At 37.6% G+C, this 25,814-nt stretch overlaps 2 protein-coding genes across 3 annotated transcripts in view; one reads left to right on the plus strand and one right to left on the minus strand.

The window, feature by feature from the left end:
* Positions 1-25,814, plus strand: part of LOC131975753 (trypsin-3) — a 641,927-nt gene that overhangs the window by 284,215 nt on the left and 331,898 nt on the right. The window lies entirely within an intron of this gene.
* The window catches only part of ptprub (protein tyrosine phosphatase receptor type Ub), a 297,634-nt gene that overhangs the window by 85,606 nt on the left and 186,214 nt on the right, over positions 1-25,814 (minus strand). For both annotated transcript variants that reach the window (XM_059338459.1, XM_059338458.1), the window contains exons 8-11: positions 13,692-14,009; positions 9,734-9,843; positions 5,872-6,073; positions 1,948-2,050 (exon numbers count right to left, since the gene is read on the minus strand). In XM_059338459.1, coding sequence (XP_059194442.1) covers positions 1,948-2,050; positions 5,872-6,073; positions 9,734-9,843; positions 13,692-14,009 — 733 coding nt within the window. The remainder of the gene's footprint in view (positions 1-1,947; positions 2,051-5,871; positions 6,074-9,733; positions 9,844-13,691; positions 14,010-25,814) is intronic.

Raw genomic sequence — 25,814 nt, forward strand, 5'->3', positions numbered from 1 at the left:
TTGATGCCGCCCACCAAATAAATGATTACTAATATGTTGCGATATATTTTGTTTTCTTATTTTATTTATTTTTCTATATCTGTAGCCGGATAATTCTTCCTTTTAAATGTTCTCTAATGAAATGACAAATTATAAGTGTATACAGCTGATATTGACACTATAGACATTTAATGATTTTTGCAGTATAACATTTGTTGGGTAAATATGAATGTAGAATTTTTTAACAGTATTGCATGTATGTATTAATTGAGTTTGTTATTGCTTTTCTTGTATGTACTGTTTTTGTTTATGTTGTTTGTATGTCATGTTCTATGTCTTTTTAGGGACCCCAGGAAGACTAGCAGTCGCCAAGGCGTCAGCTAATGGGGATCCATTCAATAAACAAACAATAAACAAATAAACATGCGACATTACTGTCTATTAAGAGGCTGGAGAGCGCTCTGGACTAGAGCTGGAGTAAAGATAGTTGTGTCATATAAAATAAGAACTCACTAAGGCATCCAACATTTTGCCTCATGCATAATTTTGGTGAGGGAAAAACTGGCACAGCCTTTTCGAAGCGGTCCCTTGACCTCTGACCTCAATAAATCTGAATGAAAATGGGTTCCAAGTCTCACCTATCTATAGACTTGTCCACTTTATTATGATCTGATTGAGTTTTTCTCATGCAGCACAAATGTTTTATTTTCACCGACTGTCGCTGAATATTTCTGCACAATGGGGTCCCTAACAGTCCAGGAATTGCATTTTTTGGATATGACTGGAAAGCCTGAGACTTCAATGTTAGCCAAAGCTAATGACTTCAAGTTATGTTTAATGATGGAAGTCCCCATAGTATCTATTTCATTGGGGTTTTTTTAAACTTAACCACACTGTATAGAATGACCTGTTGTGACCTCTTGGATAATAACATGAAATTTTACAGCCACAAGCTCCAGACCCAGAGCACTGAGAGGATGTATGACCTCCCTGGGTATACTGACAATAAAGGGATTTCTCAGCAGTTTACAGAACAGACATAAATCCAATGCAATCGCCACGGAAAATGCAATTCTTGCAGAAATCTGGAAATGTCAAAAGTTTTTGATAGCAAATGACATCACAGATTTTTATACAGTGTTCCTCAAAGTCTTGGTATCTTTATTAACCCTTTATCAGGCAAAGAACTATATTTGGTAACTTCCGGTAATATTTCGAGAAAAAAGTTGCAAATTTACTAGATTAAAGTGGCAAATCTGCGCGAAAAAAGTCGCAGATTTACGAGAAAAAAGTGGGAAAAAAGCAACTTTTTTCCCCCAGATTCACCACTTTAACCCTTAATAGGACACTCATTGAAATACTTACAAATTCCAAATTTCAACCCTAGAGAATATTGGAGGATATTACATACAGCCAGAATGTGTAAAAAAAAACATACGAAAATAATATTTTGAGAAAAAAGTTTACGAGATTAAAGTGGCAAATCTACGAGAAAAAAAGTTGCAGATTTATGAGATTTAAAGTGGTGAATCTGGGAGAAAAAAGTTGCTTTTTTTCCCACTTTAAATCTCTTAAATCTGCAACTTTTTTTCTTGTAGGTTTGCCACTTTAATCTACTTTAATCTTGCAACTTTTTTCTTGAAATATTACCTGACTCTAACTACCAAATATAGTTCTTTGCCTGATAAAGGGTTAAGCATTTTGTAGAGATTTTTGAGCATGGGAACCACCATGCTATACTCCCATCATAATGTTCTAAGCCTAACCAAAACACAATGTTTATTACAGAGCTATGATAGAAAGAAAATTTGACAGACAGTGCTGAGTTTAAAGCCTCAGATCCCTGCTATCTCCCCCCTAAAAAGATAAACACGGATCTATGTGGGTCTCGACGGTTAGTAAGTCATGTCTGGTAGAAAAATCAAATATCTAAAAATCTAAAATGTACATTTGAGATGATTTCCTCACCTGACAGGTGCCCCTCTGCCTTGTGCGGGACGCAGCAGGACAGTAATGGTGTTCTCTGTCTCGCTCAGAGGGGACGGCATGTCTCCGTAATCAAACGTGGGCGCTGAGGACACAGAGACACACTGAATTTACATGGCCGCTCACACAAACACACATATTGGCTTACCCAGAGTTCATTTAGGTCACCTTAATTCAGTTTAAACAGTCTCTGTTTCCACATTAGTGTGTTCAGCCCTTCAACGTCTTGTAAAGCTGACAGACCTTTAAGAGCCATCTTCCTCTCAGTGCTAATAAACTCAATACCCATATCCTCACATTCAGAACACTGTTTGAATTTGCCTTGCAGTTGTCTTAGATACAAGTCCAATTAAAAGTTATGTGTGTGATGCTAAATTGAATGGGTTTCTCATTTGAAAGGATTTGGTTAAAGTCATGCTCATCCCCCCTGAGATGTGGCCGCACATTTTTCTTTAATATCAGTAGTCAATTAGTGCGGGGAGGGAGAGCAAACTATTCATGAGGAATCAATGATTATCATATTAAAAAGCTGGTTTGCTAATACACAGCAGTGCCAAAGAGCTGACATCAATTAAGGTGAAGCATTAAGGGAAACTGAACGTGCATTTGTTGACATTAAAGGTCTGCAGAACTAAAAGAGGGTTTGATGCCTGCTGCCAGATAGAGTCTGTTTGAAGGATGATTGTGCATCAGCCGCGGCAGTGCACACGTCTGAATGTGCCAATGAGGAAATGTGTGTAGCTGGATACTCTGCGGCGGGTATTGCTTGAAGATGCTGACAGTAGTAGCTGTTGAAGGTGTTCAGTGTTTGCTCGCTGTCAGAGCAGATTTGAGAGACGCTCAGTGTAAGTGAATGTTCTGCACCGTGGGCCAGTGGAGGAGGTTGAGGCTGAAAAAGGCCTTCTTGTATAATTCTGAAATGTACATTATTTTTCAGTTTTGGTTGGGCTGATTTTAACCACTTAATATACTGTTGTGAGGTTTAACTTTAAAAAAAAATTTAATTTTGTAAGTTTTTATGTTAAATTTCGACCTGAAAAGTAACTAAAGCTGTCAGCTAAATGTAGTGGAGTAAAAAGTACAATATTTGCCTAAAAATGTAGTGGGGTAGAAGTATAAAGTCACATAAAATAGAAATACACAAGTAATGTAAAAGTACCTCAAAATTGCACTTAAGTACAGTACTTGAGTAAATGTACACTACTGGTCAAAAGTTTTAGAACACACCAACTTTTCCAGAATTTAATTGAAAATGATGCAGTTTAATGTCTCAGTGTACTCTGAAATGAATGCACATTTGCAACATTTAAAATTCTTTATTGAGCATGATAGTGTTTTGAAAGTAAAAAAAAGATTCAAAATCACATTTTATGTTGGACTAAAGGACTAAAAAAAGACACAAAATGACCAAAAAAAGACACAAAATGACTAAAAAAAAAGACACAAAAACACACAAAATGACTTACAAAGACATGAAAATAATTTAAAAAATTGACAAAATAGCCCAAGACTCCATAGAGTTAAGTTTTTAACCCATTTCTTGTTCCCTGAAAAAAAGGCCTACTTGTATAATTCTGAAATGTACATTATTTTTCAGTTTTGGTTAACCTTACCTTTTTTTATTTACCTCTGGCAGTTCACCACTTACCTTTGTACCCTTTCAAGCTGTTCATTTGACTTGAACTGCTTGAATTTCAATAAAAAACTGGAAAAATTGGGCTGTTTTTGACCGGTAGTGTACGTGATCACTAGCTATCACATGCGACATTACCGTCTATTGAGAGGCTGGAGATCGCTCTGGACTAGAGCTGGAGTAAAGATAGTTGTGTCATATAAAATAAGACCTCACTAAGGCATCCAACATTTTGCCTCATGCATAATTTTGGTGAGGGAAAAACTGGCACAGCCTTTTCGAAGCGGTCCCTTGACCTCTGACCTCAATAAATCTGAATGAAAATGGGTTCCAAGTCTCACCTCTATAGACTTGTCCACTTTATGATGATCCGATTGAGTTTTTGTCATGCAGCACAAATGTTTTATTTTCACCGACTGTCGCTGAATATTTCTGCACAATGGGGTCCTGGAATTGCATTTTTTGGATATGACTGGAAAGCCTGAGACTTCAATGTTAGCCAAAGCTAATGACTTCAAGTTATGTTTAATGATGTAAGTCCCCATAGTATGAGGAAATGTGTGTAGCTGGATACTCTGCGGCGGGTATTGCTTGAAGATGCTGACAGTAGTAGCTGTTGAAGGTGTTCAGTGTTTGCTCGCTGTCAGAGCAGATTTGAGAGACGCTCAGTGTAAGTGAATGTTCTGCACCGTGGGCCAGTGGAGGAGGTTGAGGATGATCTGCAAAGACTTCTGGACTCTATCTGCGGTCTGGCTTTGTTCCAACGTTCTGTCTAACATGCAGCCAGTAAGCCATGATTGTGCAGTAAATCTATAATTAAACAATCCGCGCGTCTCTGTAAAGAGATAGGGGCAGAAGGAGTGAGTAAATGTTTGAGCGAGAAAAGGTGGGAGGGGCTGTTGCTGTGTGTAATCCCATCCCTTAACAAGCGCAAATGCATCATTAAGAGGAAATAGAAACACCAAGGCTGGATTTCTATCAGCAGTAATAAGCTCTGAGAGTCTCCGATGTGACATTCTGGTCCCAAGAATGCACTGCATCTTTCTTTATACATAACACACAGCAGCATCCCCTCTGTGGTGTTTCTCTGCTGCCTACCAGTTAATTTATGTCTTGAGGACTATGAGATGACAGTGTGTCACTAGTTTGGAGAGGCAACAGAAAATAGCTCTTACACTCTGGGAGCAGGAGTTTTGCCTCTGCAAGAGAAGAAAGATGCCGAGGTCAAAAGGAGAGAAAATCCGGATCCTAATTATAGCACGCAGTGGGTGAAGTCTATCGTTGTACCTGCAAGGTGCATCACTGATGGCACAGCCTCGACATGGAGAGGCTGCTGCTTTATATTTATATTTTCATCAGGGATATATGGCAACCAGTTACATTTACTACGTTACACCTTTTTTTGACTAAATTGTGCTTGTCCGAGTGGTTTTAATGCAGCGTACTTTTAGTTAAGTGTGTTTTTAAAGAAGAAAATGTACTTTATTTGGTTACAGTTGGAGGCATTTTTTATGCGACTTTTATGTATTCATTCATTATTTTATGTGATATTGTCGCCTTCCTAAAATAACGGCCTATGTCATTTTTTGACAAAAAATATTTTTGCCTAAATCATCTCCTCATGATGCTGGCTAACATTTTTTTTGTGTTTTCTGAAAAACCTGAAAAAAATGAGTTTTTCTGAGGTCAAAGTGAAAATAAACATACCTGTTTTTCATAGGAAATTAATCACATCATTATATTTTTATTAGCATAAATGAGTCATTAGATATGAGACACTTTCAGAAAGATAAGACTGATTGAGCCACTTCTCTAATCTATAGATAGATAGATAGATAGATAGATAGATAGATAGATAGATAGATAGATAGATAGATAGATAGATAGATAGATAGATAGATAGATAGATAGATAGATAGATAGACTTTATTTATCCCAAGCTGGGAAATTACAGTGTAGCAGCAGCATTACACACAGAGACAATGACAACACAATTAAATAAAAAGAACAACCTAGGCATACTTCAAGCAATGAAAATATAAAAATAGAATAAAATACAATAAAATGTAATGTAAAAATAATAATAAAGTGTCTAAAGAAGGAGTATGTATTAAGGAGTAGAATTGCAGTGCAGAATAAATATGAATATGCAGTATAAAAAACAGTGTGCATAAAAAACACATAAAGTGCATAACATAATCTTATTGTCTTCACATGATTGGGAACAGTTCTTGACTATTCTCTGTGTATAATTGAGTGTGTGGTCTTAATACCTGAGATGTTCGTGGTGATTTCAGTGAGGGCGGTCTGTCCAAAGCCTTTGACTGTGCGAGCTCGGACTGAGATGAGGTAAGTGGTCCCTGGATGCAGGTTGGAGAACATGTGGTAGGTCTCGTTCTTCAGCTTGGACACGGTTCTCCTCGGTCCCGGGACGTTGATGCCCGGATCAGACGACTCAATACTCTGATAACTGATCTGTTGAGAACAAGATGGTTTCAGGGGAAAAAATCATAAAAAGCTGAGTCACCTTAGCACTAATTTTATGCTTCGTTATTGTAGCTGATTAAAAAGAAAAAAAAAAGTTTTAAGTGATGGATTAATTTTAGAGTTTCATGCTGATCTGCAGAGGTCATTAACTCAAACGGCTCTGTCATGAGAAGTAATTCTAATGTTTGATTGATATGATTCACTTCACTCAAAAATTAATTTGCTTCTCTAAATCAAAGCGCTAATTGCTTGTGTGGGTTTATAGTTTTAGATGAATGGGACTTGAGTGGTATTGGCACTGTTAAGTGAAAGTCACACAAGCAACCTGGAGTTTCTTAAAAAAGTATTGTGAGTGGTAAATGATTTCCTGACGAAGTAATGCATTACAAAGGCCATGGACGCCACGCAGTAAAATTAATTCAAGTGTTTGAATCAATAGCGCTAAGTGTTTATGGGTTTAATTAACTTTTATTAATGCTCAAGAGTTGCTGTTCATGAGTGTCCTTTAAAAGTGAAATCTTTTATAAAGTTTTTCCTTGGGAGCTGATTCTCCTGGCCTCCACAGTGCTCTCAGGAGAATTTCCACTTATACTCTTTGAAATAGTGGAGAGCGAAACGAGACGACCTTACTGCAATCAGACAAGGGTGAACATATTAGGATATGTACATGAGAGCCACTTCATTCAAGGCAAGAATACACACTCACTACGTACAATATGCACACAGGCATGTAGCATCCACACGCATGCACGCTGAAGATGCCACTCAAGCCAAACCAAAGGCTTCGCTGATTATCATAAGAGCTTAATGCCTGCTCACGCCTCCTTAGAGCGAAGATAGAATTATGAGCCGTCCAATGAGTGAACACAGACTGTGTTCACTCTGTGTTTCCTCTACAAAGGCAGACATAAAAGGTGTCCGACAGTGCGCGGAGCGGCGAGGAGGGTTTCTGGACAGCATGGCGGTCGATGGGCTCAGGCAAGTCAAGCCCAAGTTAAGTTGGGGTTCACAACAAGGGACAATAGTTCTGCTAACTCTTGTTTCTTTGTTGTGAAATGCTGGAAAGCGGTGAAATTTGGTCATTAGCGAAAGCTAGCGGCTAGCTGACACTAGCGGTGCTACTTGTTACAGCTACAAGAGTAGCTACAAGAGAGTTGAGCAAACTCAAAAACAAAACCTAAAAATATTTAGTTTAATTGTCCAACTTGAAATTTTATCGAAGTTTGTTGCCTTGAAATTTTGAGTTCACCCAACGTTTCTTTTTTTACAATATGCACACAGGCATGTAGTATCCACACGCACAATGCCCACAATTCGGTCATTAGCGAAAGCTAGCAGCTAACTGACGCTAGCGGCTAACTGACGCTAGCGGTGCTACTTGTTACTAACTCTTTGCTAACTCTTATTTCTTTGTTGTGAAATGCTGGAAAGCGGTGAAATTTGGTCATTAGCGAAAGCTAGCGGCTAACTGATGCTAGCGGCTAACTGACGCTAGCGGTGCTACTTGTTACTAACTCTTTGCTAACTCTTATTTCTTTGTTGTGAAATGCTGGAAAGCGGTGAAATTCGGTCATTAGCGAAAGCTAGCGGCTAACTGACGCTAGCGGCTAACTGACGCTAGCGGTGCTACTTGTTACAGCTACAAGAGTAGCTACAAGAGAGTTGAGCAAACTCAAAAACAAAACTTAAAATATTTAGTTTAATTGTCCAACTTGAAATTTTATCGAAGTTTGTTGCCTTGAAATTTTGAGTTCACCCAACGTTTCTTTTTTTACAATATGCACACAGGCATGTAGTATCCACACGCACAATTCCCACAATTCGGTCATCAGTGAAAGCTAGCAGCTAACTGACGCTAGCGGCTAACTGATGCTAGCGGTGCTACTTGTTACTAACTCTTTGCTAACTCTTATTTCTTTGTTGTGAAATGCTGGAAAGCGGTGAAATTCGGTCATTAGCGAAAGCTAGCCGCTAACTGACGCTAGCGGCTAACTGACACTAGCGGCTAACTGACGCTAGCGGCTAACTGATGCTAGCGGTGCTACTTGTTACAGCTACAAGAGAGTTGAGCAAACTCAAAAACAAAACTTAAAATATTTAGTTTAATTGTCCAACTTGAAATTTTATCGAAGTTTGTTGCCTTGAAATTTTGAGTTCACCCAACTTTTCTTTTTTTACAATATGCACACAGGCATGTAGTATTTATACAGTCTATGATCCACACGCATGCACGCTGAAGATGCCACTCAAGCCAAACCAAAGGCTTTGCTGATTATCATAAGAGCTTAATGCCTGCTCACGCCTCCTTAGAGCGAAGATAGAATTATGAGCCGTCCAATGAGTGAACACAGACTGTGTTCACTCTGTGTTTCCTCTACAAAGGCAGACATAAAAGGTGTCCGACAGTGCGCGGAGCGGCGAGGAGGGTTTCTGGACAGCGTGGCGGTCGATGGGCTCAGGCAGAGTGGTCAATGGTTTAATCTGAGAGAAATGAAGAGGATTTCTGCGGCTCTGTACAAAGCTTTCTCCGTCAGCTGAGAGAGATCAACACACTACAGGGTGAAAAATCCTGTGCAGCCTCCTCTTTTATATGTCAAACCACAAATCCTATTTAATAATATCCTTGAGGCGACATTGCAAGAGAGGCCAAGGAAAGAAGGCTGGAGGAGAGGTAGGCAGGCCCACTGACGCCTCAAACAGAGAAAGGGTACGCTGCAAATCCACAATCATTATCTGGCTAAACATAAGGCCTACAGCACATTTATCTATTAATGACACGGGGCTCTATTTTAATGATAAGTGTTAAGTGTCAGGCCATGTGTGCCAGGTCTATTTTTGCTCATATAGGCAAAGCACCATATTCAATTCAACTTTATTTATAGAGCGCATTTCATGCACAAGGCGGACTCAATGTGCTGCACAATGTACACTACCGATCAAAAGTTTTAGAACACCCCAATTTTTCCAGTTTAACCAAAGGTTAACCAAAATTGAAAAATAATGTACATTTCAGAATTATACAAGTAGGCCTTTTTTTCAGGGAACAAGAAATGGGTTAACAACTTAACTCTATGGAGTCTTGGGCTATTTTGTCCATTTTTGAATTCTTTTCATGTATTTGTAAGTCATTTTGTGTCTTTTTTTGTCATTTTGTGTCTTTTTTTGGTCATTTTGTGTCTTTTTTTAGTCCTTTAGTCCAACATAAAATGTGATTTTGAATCTTTTTTTTACTTTCAAAACACTATCATGTTCAATAAAGAATTTTAAATGTTGCAAATGTGCATTCATTTCAGAGTACACTGAGACATTAAACTGCATCATTTTCAATTAAATTCCGGAAAAGTTGGTGTGTTCTAAAACTTTTGACCAGTAGTGTATATATATATATATATATAATTACCAATATATAGTGACATCACAATGTAAAATTTAAAGCATAGAAACACTTTTAACCCTTTAAACATTTCTAATTGTATATTTTAAACTAACATACTCTTAGCATTGCATGAATTACAATGAAATTATTATCATTCATTTTTAACTGTTTTTAACTTATTATTATTATTGATGAATTGGCCTTTATTGGCCGTTACACCAACAGCTCATGAACAAGTTTTAAAGTGAAAGGACGGAGAAATCGGGGCTCACCTCATATTGGGTAATAAGGCCATTGGGCTCAACAGGCTCCTCCCACTTCAGGAAGATCATGTCGTCCAGCGGGGTGAAGGTGAGCGACTCCGGCGCGATGCCTCCGGGAACTATAAGAAATTGTCAGAGCAAACATTTGTGGTGGAAATTGAAGTGCTAATCCCACTAGTGAGCCTCTCCTGTCAATATCACAGCAGTGAATGTCACCCTGGCTCCCAACAATCCACCACATGAGACCCTCAGAGCAGCAGAACATCAGATAAGGACACAGTTAATTTATGAACTGCATCAATTATGTAACCACAACACAGACAAGAGAACATTTCTTAGAAGGATATTATCATTTTAGATCAATCTTCAGTTGAAATATATTGATGGATATGTCAGGCCCTGGCTGGTAAACTTGTTTTTTGAATGGCAGTGAGAGGACTATCAATGCTGTTAATAGTTTTTTTTTTAGTCCCAGTGGTCTGTGAGAGCGCTGTACAGAGGAAGACTGTTATGTGAGATCCAGGCCTGAGGCTAAAGCAAGAGCCAAACAGCTGAGTTGACTGTTATTTTTGAATTGAGTTAGTCTGGAGGACAGAGTTGCTTATTAAGGCCTTTGGGAGTAGCGTTCATAATTGACATGAACTGTATGTATATAAACGTCCATATATTTCTTTTATCGCTTCACGACTAAAAACATTTTTCTTGCTTTCCCACTTTCATTCTATCTCTCTCTCTCTGTGCATATCTCTTTCTGAAAATTCTTGTTTGTCCAACTTAAAATTTTATCGAAGTTTGTTGCCTTGAAATTTTGAATTCACCCAACTTTTCTTTTTTTGCAGTGTGGTGGCTTTGAAGAGGTCCCTGTCTTAAAGGGCTGTCTGATGGCAATGTAAAGCAGTGAAAATATTTTAAATATTGATTTTTCTAGGTGGCTAAACTAGATGTTTTGCTGCTGCCCAGCAGTACATTGCTTTTATTTTAATGCCATTTATCTGTCACCTACTGCAGAGTACCTCATAAAAACCCCACTTGAAAAAGATCTGAACAATCTCTTTTTTTGGGGGGGAAATGTATCATAGTGGTGTTAATCATTATTTTGGAGGCTACAGTGGTGTAATATTCAGATCGATTACTTAAGTAAAAGTGCTAATACCAATCTGTGAAATGACTCCACTACAAGTACAAGTCCTACATTCAGGCCTGAAGCTAAAGCAAGAGCCAAACAGCTGAGCTGACTGTTATTTTTGAATTGAGTTAGTCTGGAGGACAGAGTTGCTTATTAAGGCCTTTGGGAGTAGCGTTCATAATTGACATGAACTGTATGTATATAAACGTCCATATATTTCTTTTATCACTTCACGACTAAAAACATTTTTCTTGCTTTCCCACTTTCTCTTGCTTAAGTTCTATCTCTCTCTCTCTGTGCATATCTCTTTCTGAAAAATCTTGTTTGTTTTGATTTTTCCACGGCAGAATTGATTTCTCTCTCAGCTGCCATGCAGACGATGTGCTGCGGCACAAAGGAATAATAGGAGATAAGAAATAAGCACAAAATCCTATCTCAGGGTTGCCAGAGACTCAGATATAATGTTTTCTCTTTTATGTTATTTTCGTCTGAAAATGAAATGGATCTTTTGTAATGCCAATTCAGCCCCAGTCAGACGGTCACCCTCTGTATTGTGTGAGAGGAAGACAGAGGAGCTGCTGTTAACGTTTTCAAATTTTATGCAAATTTGACACATACTGTATGAACTCAAACTGATTCATATATGAATTTATGCATTTTATCCACATGTGATGCACTTTATTTATGCTGAAAGCACTTTAAACCTCAAAAACAACCATCACTGCATTAGCTAAGTGTGGCAGTAAAGCCGTGGCAGGTCTGGATAGTCTCCTGTCTGACATTTACTGTGAGAACAGTTGAGAACAATTTGAGGTTTTCTGGTACATTTTAGATGTCACACTCTAAAGTAACCACTGTGATCATAATTTAACATATGACAATGATAACCCTGAATCTGCAGGGCAGCTGGGTTTTTTTTTATCCAGATGCTTAACTGCATTTTAAAACAATAAACCATTTAACTGCTAGCAAAAACAGTAATTTTACCTCACGGAACATGGTAGTTGAAGGTCTACCGCTGCTTGATCTGTGATTCTGTGTCATACTGTGTGACTTTGGTGTTTTCAAGTGTTGGTTTGAATAAACTAAAGTTGCACAATAAGCCAAACAAACTAGCCAATCAGCAGTAAACCAGAAACTCATGTGTTCTGTGAGGTAAAATTACTGTTTTTGTCAAAGGAGTCTGCACTGCAAAAAAAAAGCCAACTTGTGTTTTTTGGCCTAAAACAGTGATTTAAGTTGGTAAAACTTGGAAATATAAATTATTGACATTTAGAGCAATAATGTAAGTTAGCACAACAAAGGAAGCCAGTTGTCTGCTCAAAAACAAGTTGGTGAGTTGTTGTTACTTATATCTTTAAGTTGGGGTTCACAACAAGGGACAATAGTTCTGCTAACTCTTATTTCTTTGCTGTGAAATGCGGGAAATCGGTGAAATTCGGTCATTAGCGAAAGCTAGCGGCTAACTGATGCTAGTGGCTAACTGATGCTAGCGGCGCTGCTTGTTACAGTCAATTCAGCACATTGCAGAAGAAAGTATTAAAAGTTATTACAATGTAAAATTATAAGTTAGGACAACTTACAGTTGAGTTGACAAAAATCTGAATTCAGAGTTGCGCAAACTCATAAACAAAACTTACAATTGTCCAACTTAAAATTTTATTGAAGTTTGTTGAAATTTTGAATTCATTTTCTTGTGTCTTTTTTATGTATATATATATATATATATATATATATATATATATATATATATATATATATATATATATATATGCAAAATACCAACTTTTAAGGTGAAATTAAGCATTATTTGTGTAATTTTTTTAAGGCTGACATAAATATTCAATCAATATCACTTTTAAATGTTCCAGTTGGTATTTTGCATATATATATACATAAAAAAGGCACCGAGCCTCCACTATATCCTTGCTCTGACTCTAGACTATAGATCCAGAAACTTAATTTCCTCATCTTTGATTGCCTTCTTACAAAAAAACTAAGGGGAAATGGTCCAATGACTGTGCAAGATGGGCAATTTGGTGGCCATTTGATACAAATTAGAAGGTCAAAAACTCAAAATTTCTCTTGGGAACTAGTTTTTTGGGACTCAGGACCCTTGAGATATGTAAGGTAGGCCAGTTCCTGACTTGTTCCCATAAATGCTCCTCACTTCTTATAGGAGGCCTTTATTCTGAAATCCGTCTAGACCAGGGATTCCCAATGTGTGGTGCGTGGACCCCTGGGGGTGCGTGAGCTGCTGCTAGGGGGTGCGCGAGATGAAAAATGTAATGGCGGTCTGATAATGACACAATTACATTTCATTTTTGCATCTATTTTGGTCATTTTTGCATCTATTTTTGGTTGTTTTTGATCTTATAATGAAGCGTAGAAGAAGTTATCTTCTTGTTCTTGTATCATTTGTCCAACCTGTGTTATGATGACGGGGTTGTGTTCACTCCACGCTCATTTAAATTTGCTGCAATTTTTGTTCAACGCAATATTTTTGTTCAATATTATAACATTTTCCCAACTGATCTGCTTTCTGCCTCTGATCCTGAGCCTGTCATCATCCTCCACCTTTAATATGGCTATAAAAACTCTTATTGCATTTTGTTTTTTTTGAAGGTGTGGGGGATTGGGGGTGCTTCAACCCAGTTGGGACATAGAAGGGGTGCACGGCTGAAAAAGTTTGGTCGAAAGTTTGGTAGAATTGGTCTAGACTATAATACAAATACTACAAAACAACATATCTGCTTTCCAGGCTTCAATGGGTTAAAATGTTGACTATTTTTATCTTGCTTCCATATTCCGTCTTTCCTCTGAGCTCCTCCAGAGACTTACTGTCCTCCTCGGTCTGGAAGGTGACCTCTCTGCCCTCCTTCTTCCCCTCCGGGTTGGCCAGTGACAGACGGACATGGATGCCGTGGTAGGGTGGCAGATCACGCAGCGTGAAGCGTGAGGCATTATGTTCCACTGCCAGGCACTCACGCACTGTGGTGTTGTGGCCTCCGCCGCCTCCCGCCGTGGTGTAACGGTAGCACAGGGACACTGAGTAGGTGTGGCAGCGTGTCAGGTTGAACGCCAAATTCTCCCACTGCAGGGACAACTGCCTGGACTGGATATCTGTGGCTGTGAGTCCCCGCAATGCACGCATTGGCTCTAGGATGGAAAGGAAAAAGAGAAAATTGAGCAATAAAGAAAGCAGAGTTAAAAACAAGCAATTTCATTAGGGTATTCCTGAAGGTACGATACTGAATTTGAGAAAATGAAACCACAGGTAACTTTGTTTTATTGTGAAATATTTGATTTCAAACAGACCCTGCAAATGGCAGAGTCACTGATATCCCAGGACGGTGGAACAAGTTCAGTACTTTAAGTTCAAGACTGTATTCAGAAAATGTTCAATCTAAGACAAAGCCATTATAATTTCAGAGGGGTGTGTATATTTAAAAAGTTAAAAACCAGAACCAACACCAAATCAAGATGCACCACGGTAACAGCTGTTAATCTATGGAACAAATTGGAGAAAGACTTGAAAACTTGCAATACCATTAACTTATTCAAAAAATTACTTAAAAATAGGATGATTCATTTATATAAGTTAGAGTAATGAGTAATAAGCTTATTTTCTCTCTTTTGTGACTGCTTATTTCTTTTGTTGATAAATAACAGATTGTACATTTCTATTTTTTTAATTTACTTGAGTTGTAACAGGGTAATAAGGCGTAATAAGCTGCTTCAGCCTTTTCGGTCCAAATGTCTATTATCAATTTTCTCTCTCTGTTTACATGTTGTTTACTTTGATCAACGTTTTGTTGTTTTTTTCTGGTTTGTTTTGATGACATGTATTGACCGAAATAAACAGATACGAAACGAAACGAAACGAAACAAGTATTCAGATCCTTTACTTAAGTAAAAGTACTAATACCACACTGTGAAATGACTCCACTACAAGTAAAAGTCGTGCATTCAGAACTTACTGAAGTAAAAGTACAAAAGTATCAGCATCAAAATGTACTTAAAGTATCAAAAGTAAAAGTACTCGTTATGCAGCACGCCCCCACTCATTGTAATGTATTATCTAATATATTATTAGATTATTTGTATTGATGCATTTATGCAAGTAGTGCTTTAATTTTTTTTTTTTAAATGGGGCTGATTTTAACCACTTAATATACTGTTGTGAGGTTTAACTTTTAAAAAAAATGTCTCATGACTTTAAATTTTTTAAGTTTTTATGTTAAATTTCGACCTGAAAAGTAACTAAAGCTGTCAGCTAAATGTAGTGGAGTAAAAAGTACAATATTTGCCTAAAAATGTAGTGGGGTAGAAGTATAAAGTCACATAAAATAGAAATACTCAAGTAATGTAAAAGTACCTCAAAATTGCACTTAAGTACAGTACTTGAGTAAATGTACACTACTGGTCAAAAGTTTTAGAACACACCAACTTTTCCCGAATTTAATTGAAAATGATGCAGTTTAATGTCTCAGTGTACTCTGAAATTAATGCACATTTGCAACATTTAAAATTCTTTATTGAGCATGATAGTGTTTTGAAAGTAAAAAAAAGATTCAAAATCACATTTTATGTTGGACTAAAGGACTAAAAAAAGACATCAAAATGACCAAAAAAAGACACAAAATGACAAAAAAAGGCACCAAAAGACACAAAATGACAAAAAAAGACACAAAATGACAAAAAAGGCACCAAAAGACACAAAATGACAAAAAAAGACACAAAATGACCAAAAAAAGACACAAAATGACTAATAAAAGACACAAAAAGACACAAAATGACAAAAAAAAGACACAAAATGACCAAAAAAAGACACAAAATGACAAAAAAAGGCACCAAAAGACACAAAATGACAAAAGAAAGACACAAAATGACCAAAAAAAGACACAAAATGACTTAAAAAAGACACAAAAATACACAAAATGACTTACAAAGACATGAAAAGAATTAAAAAATGGACAAAATAGCCCAAGACTCCATAGAGTTAAGTTGTTAACCCATTTCTTGTTCCCTGAAAAAAAGGCCTACTTGTATAATTCTGAAATGTACATTATTTTTCAGTTTTGGTTAAGCTTACCTTTTTTTATTTACCTCTGGCAGTTCACCACTTACCTTTGTACCCTTTCAAGCTGTTCATTTGACTTGAACTGCTTGAATTTCAATAAAAAACTGGAATAATTGGGCTGTTCTAAAACTTTTGACCGGTAGTGTACTTAGTTACTTTCCACCACTGGTATTTCACTCGTCCCCCTCCTTCCTGCTGCCATATTGCCCTGCCGCAGCATGGAGGTCAACAGTTTGCTGCCAGCACCACACACCCACATCCCCCATGGCAGAGCAGCAACTCATGCCAATTGCGCTAATTAATCGGACAGGCTGCGGGTTGCTGTCACGCTCCCACCAGTCCCCGCCTCCGTGTCGCTGAGCAAATTGACTATCCAGTTGTTATACGTCTTCACCCTGAGGTTTTAATCCACACACACACACACACACAAGTGCAAGTGCTAGACAAGGGCATTCACTTCCACTGCAGCAATGTAAAGCAGTGAAAATATTTTAAATATTGATTTTTCTAGGTGGCTAAACTAGATGTTTTGCTGCTGCCCAGCAGTACATTGCTTTTCTTTTAATGTCATTTATCTGTCACCTACTGCAGAGTACCTCATAAAAACCCCACTTGAAAAAGATCTGAATAATCTTTTTTTGGGGGGAAAATGTATCATAGTGGTGTTAATCATTATTTTGGAGGCTGCAGATTGTGTTGCTGTTGAACTGTATCAGATTCAGTGGTGTTATATTCAGATCGGTTACTAAAGTAAAAGTGCTAATACCAATCTGTGAAATGACTCCACTACAAATACAAGTCCTAAATATTTTATTTTTATTTTCCTAATATTAGAAAATATTTTAAATATTGATTTTTCTAGGTGGCTTAACTATGTTTTGCTCTTTTAATGTCATTTATCCGTCACCTACTGCAGAGTACCTCATAAAAACCCCACTTGAAAAAGATCTGAACAATCTTTTTTGGGGGGGGAAATGTATCATAAAAGATAAGACTGTTGTGTTGTTTTGATGTTATGATAAAATGTTATGTTGTGATGTATGTGATGTTGTATTTTTTCTTAATCGCATCGTAAGTGTTTGTATATGTATTTTGTATATTGTACGTATTTTTTTTTTTTTTTTTTTTTTGTTAGTTTTTTGTTTCGTAGTTCTCTGCTTTTTTACATCATGGCCAGGGGACTACAGATGAAAACTAGCCTTCTGGCTAACTCTGGCTTTTTTGACCATGTATAATCATGTGTTTTATGAAATTGCACTGTCCCCTTTTAAATAAACTAATAATAATAATAATAATAATAATAATAATAATAATAATAATCATAGTGGTGTTAATCATTATTTTGGAGGCTGCAGATTGTGTTGCTGTTGAATTGTATCAGATTCAGTGGTGTTATATTCAGATCGGTTACTTAAGTAAAAGTGCTAATACCAATCTGTGAAATGACTCCACTAAAAAATACAAGTCCTACATTCTTAGTGAAGTAATATTAATATTATAATATATATATTATTATAATAGGACAGGCTGCGGGTTGCTGTCACGCTCCCACCAGTCCCCGCCTCCGTGTCGCTGAGCAAATTGACTATCCAGTTGTTATACTTCTTCACCCTGAGGTTTTAATCCACACACACACACACACACACACACACACACACACACACACAAGTGCAAGTGCTATACAAGGGCATCCACTTCCACTGGTCACTCTTACTGCTGGGTCATCGCGATGGCCTGTCGCATATTTTTAGAAAGGCACCAAGTTAATTCTGGTCACTGCCGGGTTAACCCTGACTTTCATAAATAAATTAATAAATAAATGTATCATTGTAGATCAGGGGTCTCAAACTCAAATTAGCTGGGGGCCGCTGGAGTCTCAAAAGTATCAAAGTGACCAAAAAAAGACACAAAATGACTATAAATAAATAAATAAAAAAGACAAAAAATTACCCAAAAAAAAGACAAAATTACCAAAAAAGACACAAAATGACCTGCCATTATTACTATTATTACTATATACTGTAATATACTACTATTATTATTATACCGGCCCTACCGGCCTTATTTATTATTATTATTATTATTACTATTATTATTATATATTATATTACTTTACTTGTAATTACTCTATTTATATTTTTTCATTTTACTTTTATATTGATTATCTACTATTACATATTATATTATATTATATTATATTATATTATATACTGTACTATTATTATTATATACCGTCTAGTCACTATAGCATTGTTGCATCATATCACCAGTTTAATTATTACCATCATCTGCCAACCTACCAACTGATGATGTTCTTTTCTTAACTTCTTAAGTGTCCTTGTTCTTGTTCTGTTCTGTGTTTTTTTCTATTGTTGTTTTTATTTATGCTACCTCAGTATTTTATTCTATTGTATTTTATTGTACTTGAATATCGGACTGCTGTGACAACCGAATTTCCCTTCGGGGATGAATAAAGTAATCTATCTATCTTTTTCTTTGCATCTCCATAACATTAATAATGCTGTTTAACACCAAATTATCACAAATTTTCAGATTTGTTTTTAAGTAACAAATTAATAATAAATAAAAAACAAATAACCATTTGCCTTTTTGTTTGCCGGGTTAACCCTGACTTTCACTCACTAAAAGAACAACAGCTCTGTCTTTGATATCCTCTTTAAATGTTAAATGTAATGGCTGGCTGAGACACAGAGAGCCTCTATAGCAGCAGCACAGAGTGTTCAGTGTTCAGGAGGACGTCCGAAAACTGAGGCTGAGTTAAGCCAAGGACATCCTCAGTATCAATGGAGGCATTTATCAGTGGCCATTATTAACACAGTCAATTCCTTTTTGTCAAGCAATATGCTACATAATGTATTGTATTGCTTTATTCTTTTAATAGGGCATGTTGAGTAATGGGCCAGGGAGGCAGGGAATGACAGCAGAGATATGGGGGAACAGGGAGAGATCAGTGGAGTTTGAGGTTACTGGCCAAGGTCTTCATTCCTTCACTGACTTGCTGCAGCACAGATTAGTGCAGGGAACTTAAATAAGGCGACTAATGCATCACTGGGCAAGGGCTAATGCACTAAAACAAGAATTATCTGAGAAAATGGAATTGAAAGAAGCTCTGTAGCTGTACGAGGACACACCGATTCGCTGTATAACTTAATCTCTTCATCACTGTATTTTTTTTTATCTCTCTTTATCGTCCTTCTCTATCTATTTTACATGGACACATGTTCAAACACACATAAACTGACTATAGTCTAGACCAGGGGTCTCAAACTCAAATTACCTGGGGGCCGCTGGAGGCAGTATCAAAAAGACACAAAATTACTGAAATAAAAACACAAAATGACAGAAAAAGCTAAATTACTTACAAAAAGACACAAAAATAATAAAAAGAAGACACAAAATGACCAAAAAAAGACACAAAATTACAAAAAAGGCACCAAAATGACTGAAAAAGATCTAAATTACTTTAAAAACAAAGACATAAAATGACAAAAAAGACACAACATTACTTAGACACAAAATTATTTAAAAAAAGACACAAAATTAACCAAAAAAGACACAAAATTAACCAAAAAAGACACAACATTACTTAGACACAAAATTATTTAAAAAAAGACACAAAATTAACCAAAAAAGACACAAAATTAACCAAAAAAGACACAAAATTATTTAAAAAAAGACATAAAATTACCAAAAAAGGGAATTAAAGGGACACACACAACACGGTAAAGTGCCATTCATATAAAACTGACATTAAACTTTCATATCAAGGTGGGGGCCACAAAATATCGTCACAAGGGCCGCAATTGGCCCGCGGGCCGCAAGTTTGAGACCCATGGTCTAGACGGAATTGTCCAAAAAGTGAAAGTGAGGAGCATTTATGGGTACAAGTCGGAAACCGGCCTACTTTACTTATTTTAAGGGTGCTGAATCCAAAAAAAGCTGGTTCCCAAGCGAAATTTTGAGTTTTTGACTCTCATTTGCATATCAAAATGGCGGCCGTTGGTCGTTGGACCATTTTTCCCCAAGTTTTTTTGTAAGTAGGCAATCAAAGATGAGGAAATTAAGTTTCTGGATCTATAGTCTAGGGTCAGAGCAAGAATATAGTGGAGGCTCAGTGTCTTTTTTATGTATATTTATATATATATGCAAAATACCAACTTTTAAGGTGAAATTAAGCATTATTTGTGTAATTTTTTTAAGGCCGACATAAATATTCAATCAATATCACTTTTAAATGTTCCAGTTGGTATTTTGCATATATATATATATACATAAAAAAGGCACTGAACCTCCACTATATCGCACAGATTAGTGCAGGGAACTTAAATAAGGCGACTAATGCACCACTGAGCAAGGGCTAATGCACTAAAACAAGAATTATCTGAGAAAATGGAATTGAAAGAAGCTCTGTAGCTGTACGAGGACACACCGATTCGCTGCATAACTTAATCTCTTCATCACTGTATTTTTTTTTTTATCTCTCTTTATCGTCCTTCTCTATCTATTTTACATGGACACATGTTCAAACACACATAAACTGATATGCTAAAATGAGATCCAACAGCCCAGATTCTTGTGCGCTTATTACTGCCTGTGGTAACGCGATTCTTTTAAAGTGAGATTTTATGACACTTCCAATCTATACTGGAGGCTTCTTCAGTCACCAGCTTTCTCTTTTAATTTGCTGCCTGGCATCTCATACTCGATGGAAATATGACTAGAGCATCGACTAGTCAGACTAATGTGACGGCAGATAAATGGGTGGGCACAGTAATCGCAAAGTAGTAGACTGCACCCAGCAAGAAATGTTAATGTTCCATTGTTCAGTGTGACTGAGGATTGTCTTAATGGTGCAATTGATAGTCTGCACAGTCTGAGAGCTAAATAAAGAGAGGCATTTAACTGCTGAGTTGATGAAAGCACCGCCAAAGAAGAAGCCACAGTGTGCTCATTGTGCGGTTTCTCAAAGTGGACACTTGTGCCAGCCCCTAGCCCTTGCCTCGTCTTATTTGTGTGTATGCCACGGGCGCCCATTCTCTGGCACCCTGTGGCGTGAAAAACTGCAGCCCCAACATGGCCAAAAGCCCAGAGCACCATGTTGATCCTTGGAGATTGGAAGTTAGAGTGGATATGACAGGTTCTGGTTTATTATCTCCACTAAAACTGTGACACGGGACAGCAGCAGGACAGAGCGGAGTTGCCTTAGATTGCATGCACACGCAGAGAGGATCTGCACCGACTGTGTCAGACGGGAAAAGAAAAATTTAAACAGACTTGCACGCCTATACTCTAGGGTGACCAAGCGTCCTCTTTTGCCCGGACATGTCCACTTTTTACGTCCTGTCCGGGGCGTCCGGCCGGGTTTTATAAATTCACGAAAATGTCCGGTGTTCACTGTTTTTTTTCATAGGAGCAGTACACGTGCACGTAAATTGACCGGCGCTTTGCACACAATTTTGCGAGACGTAATTACCAAGAGGGAGTTACAACAACAATTACAACAGCGGAGCAACATTGCACGGGAAATGCCGAAGCGTAAGTGCAGCTTCACAGATGAACTGCAAAAAAAATTTCCGACACTGGCACATATGTCTCAGTGTCTAATAAAGGTGCTGGAGATCTCAAAGCTCAAAGCTCAAAGACAACTAAAGATGAAAAGTATAGATCCTTTTTGTTTGTTAAGTTAGTATCTTTGTGAGACTCTTCTATTATTTATCTTATTGCAGTTATTAAGAGATATATTGTTGAAGCTAGTTTTTCTAACAGAAGAGTTCATATTTAGAACATTATTTCATATTATTTATTCATTTATTTGAAAAGAGTCTACGAGAGCTATTATTTTGTTACAAGTTTTTGCAGATTTCATTTTATTTTATTACAGAAGTTAATTTTGCACCATTGAAGCATAATAAAGCATGTTCATCAACCTCTGAGAAGCCTGTCTGAATTTGTGTCTCGAGGCCGTGCCGATTGTCCTATTTTTTGGAAATCAAAATATGGTCACCCTATTTAAACAGACTTGCACGCCTTTTACTCATGCGCAAGCAAAAAATCGCAAGCACACATAAATCCAAACAACCCAAATGTGGACATATAGGGAATTCTGGCTCAGGATGGAAGACATGATGAACGACATGCCAAGAAAGGCAAAGCACTTGTGTTCCTAATGCGCCTAATTTTAGTCAGGCTCCAGCGTTGGCTGCCTCTAACACACCTAGAGCCTGGTGGGCAGGGGCTTCACAGAAGGTTCAGTGACCCAGCAGCAGGTGGAAGCCCATTAACGTAGTTTGGGGACCACCTGCAGTACAAATGCTCGCCTCTCCTCTGTGATTTACTTGAGGAGCTTCAAGCTGTGCTAATGCACCGTGCTGATAATCACAGCAATGGCTCATCAAGCACACCTGGATGGCCATCAGAGCCAGGCAGAGACCATGTTCACATTCACGGCCATTAGTTTTACAGCACCCGCACGAGGACGGCTCGCCTCGGCGAGGAGGTGTATGTGTATGTGTACGGCAAAACCTGCTAGCCAACATGTTTGGGAAGGAGGGAAATATTCAGCACGGCCGTGGAAGAGTGCGATTAGTCACGGTGGTGAGACACAGCTTCTGGAAAGGAAATTCACTTTCGTGCTGAATACAGAGACGGGTCCAAATTTCCCTGCTGTTCACCGGGTAATTAGCACCTCCCTGAAATCACCGCAACACCCCCACCATCTATTTTCTCCTGCTTAAAGCTAATCAGGCCAAAGCAAAGGGGGGCACCATCAGGATTCAGCGGTGGAATGTGGGGTCAGGAGGGAAAGCCTCCTCCAGATGGTTGGGAGGTTGGGAGGTCGGGTCAGGAGGAGCTGTGGGAACCAGGTGGTGATTAGAGTCTCCTGCAGGGTGGAGAAGGTGAGATGCACCAGGTGGAGGAGGTTTACAGTGTGGGAGCTTTACTGTAAAGTCTATAACACATCAGCACATTGCACAGGTACGAAATGTGAAGACTAATGGAGCCACGCAGGAGTCAGTCAGATTCTATCAGGACCATTTCTATAATGCCTTGTACACAAACAATCATTAAACATGTTTCTAGCACTATATCATTATAGTTATAGGCCTCCTCACTGTCTCATTTTAAATCTCTTCTTAAAACCCACCTTGATGTAACATAAGTTCATTTACATATTGTACACAAGTTAAAATAAGTCCTGTTGAAAATAGAGCAGTAATGACTGCAGAATGAGCTTTAAAATATAAAGAAAAACTGTATTTTCAAGAGGAATTGTCGCGATACCAAAAATATCATACAATCCAGTCAACAAGATCTCCAACCTAATCAACGGAATAGACCAGGGGTGTCAAACTCAAATACACGATGGGCCAAAATGTAAAACTTGAATAAAATCGCGGGCCAACATTGAACAAACAAACCTTTTAATATTTACCAAACATGTTTTGCTTTAACATTAAATATGGAACCAGCAACGCTTATAAACATACAATATATAACTAAATAGTGCAGACATGCAAAATCAAATTTCAAATAAAAAACACATCAATGTCATTAATTTATTAAAAAAAAAATTAATAAAAATCGTATGCCTCCTTTCTATTTGCATCCTTCTGATTTAAATATCAAAATAAACTTTTTCAACAGGTTAATAAATTCTGCCTTTCTTTTCTCCATTTTTGGGAAGGGGTAGCTGGGAGACAGCTCTAGCTTGAGGTTGCTATGACGACTGTCACAGAGGAGCGTTTCTGGGTCCTGTCCTGATTGACGCGCCAAAACAACAGCAGGGCATTGTGGGATTTGTAGTATTAGCGATAAATGCGTCGTTTAATACCGGCGGGTCAGCTTTTATAGTACAATAATAAGATAATAATTTGGTATTGCCTCGCGGGTCAAATAAAATTACACTGCGGGCCAAATTTGGCCCGCGGGCCAGAGTTTGACACCCCTGACATAGAGTGTTGATTTTATGATTTTATGATTTTTTGTTTTTATTTGTATACATGCATATTTTATTTTGTGCGGGCAGTACATTTTACATTTTATTTTATTTATTTTTATCCCATTTTTAATTTATTTTATCTTATTGCATCTTACTGTTCTATTGTTTACTACATCTCTTTGTATTGTGTTATGTATTTATTGTTTGTGCAGCACTTTGGAAATCTTGTGTTTGCTAAAATTGTGCTATATAAATAAAGGGGATTGGATTGGATAAGTTATGATAATATAATAATGCCATATAACAATAACCATAACACATTATAAAGCATTTTAGAATGACTTATAAGGTCAAGTATAATTGGTTTATAAACCATCTATAAACATCACTTAGTTGGTAATTGTAAAGTGTTACCTGTGTCACCACCTCTGACAGTGTTACCAAAAAACAAGCTGAACCATCAGCCAGTCGCAGCTCTGCAGCTGCCTCAGGAAAAACTACAAGACAGAACGACTGCTGAAATTAATTTCACCTACACTTCCTCTGTATTGAACTAGTACAGCATCTAAATGCTCTGTTTAACAGCTCAGCAAACACAGCAGTATTACTTATCCCACACATGGTTGAACAAGCTAATGTCACAGTGGTTGAAATGTAAATACATCATTAAAGGCTGAGTTTAGTGACTTTCACAAACACCGATACCAGCAACTGTGAAAGCAATTTCCGTACGCAGTGGATCCTCTCTCGCTTCACCTCTCACACACTCTCCTCATTTTTACTGTTTCACTCTCTCGCTTTGAAAAACTACCCACACACATACTCCCACACCGCAGCCTTCCCTCCCCTCTTCTTTCTCTTGCTATCGACTTTTTCTACTTTTTTTTTTTTATTGTGAGTTTTCTGTGTTGGGGCGGGGTGTGCAGGGATTGGGGGGGGTGGGGGTGGGGGGGGGTTGAGCTCACTCATGGCGCCCTGATGAATGGGGGGTGTCTTGAATATGCATTTCACTAAGCAACCTTTCATTTAATATTTTTAGCAACATGTCTGTGTTGTCTCTTGAATAAGACTGACCTGTCTAGAATCATTCTCTATATCAGTAGTTCTCAACCTTTTTGAGTCGTGACCCCCAATTTAACATGCAAGTTGCATGTTACACAATCTCACACGCACAGTTCAGATCACCCAAAAAAGAAACAAAATGACCAAAAAAGACACAAAATGACCAGAAAATGATCAAAAAAAGACACAAAATGACCAAAACAGACACAAATTATCCACAAAATGACCAATAATAGACACAAAATGACCAAAATAGACAAAAAATGACCAAAAACAGACACAAAATGACCAGAAAAGACAGAAAATTACCAAAAAAGGAAACAAAATGATCAAAAAAGACACAAATTGTCCACAAAATGATCAAAAAAAGACAGAAAATGATCAAAAAAAGTCAGAAATGACCAAAAAAAGACAGAAAATGACCAAAAAAGACAGAAAATTACAAAAAAAAAACAGAAAAGGACACAAAAAAAGACAGAAAATTATCCAAAAAAGAAACAAAATGATCAAAAAAAGACAGAAAAGGACACAAAAAAAGACACAAAATGATCAAAAAAAGAAACAAAATGATCAAAAAAAGACAGAAAATGACACAGAATGACCAAAAAAGACACAAAATGACTCTCTTGCTATCAACTTTTTCTACTTTTTTTTTTTATTGTGAGTTTTCTGTGTTGGGGCGGGGTGTGCAGGGATTGGGGAGGGGGAGGGGGGTTGTGAGCTCACTCATGGCGCCCTGATGAATGGGGGGTGTCTGTGGCTGTTGAGAGAGGAGAGTAGCTTTAATATGTCATTGGAGAGGGCCAGCCAGGCTCTGCTGAGGCAGGGAGGGAGATGTGTGAGGGATGGTGTGTGGCAG

Source organism: Centropristis striata, chromosome 8, assembly GCF_030273125.1.
Source record: "Centropristis striata isolate RG_2023a ecotype Rhode Island chromosome 8, C.striata_1.0, whole genome shotgun sequence".
NCBI classification, from domain to species: Eukaryota; Metazoa; Chordata; class Actinopteri; order Perciformes; family Serranidae; genus Centropristis; species Centropristis striata.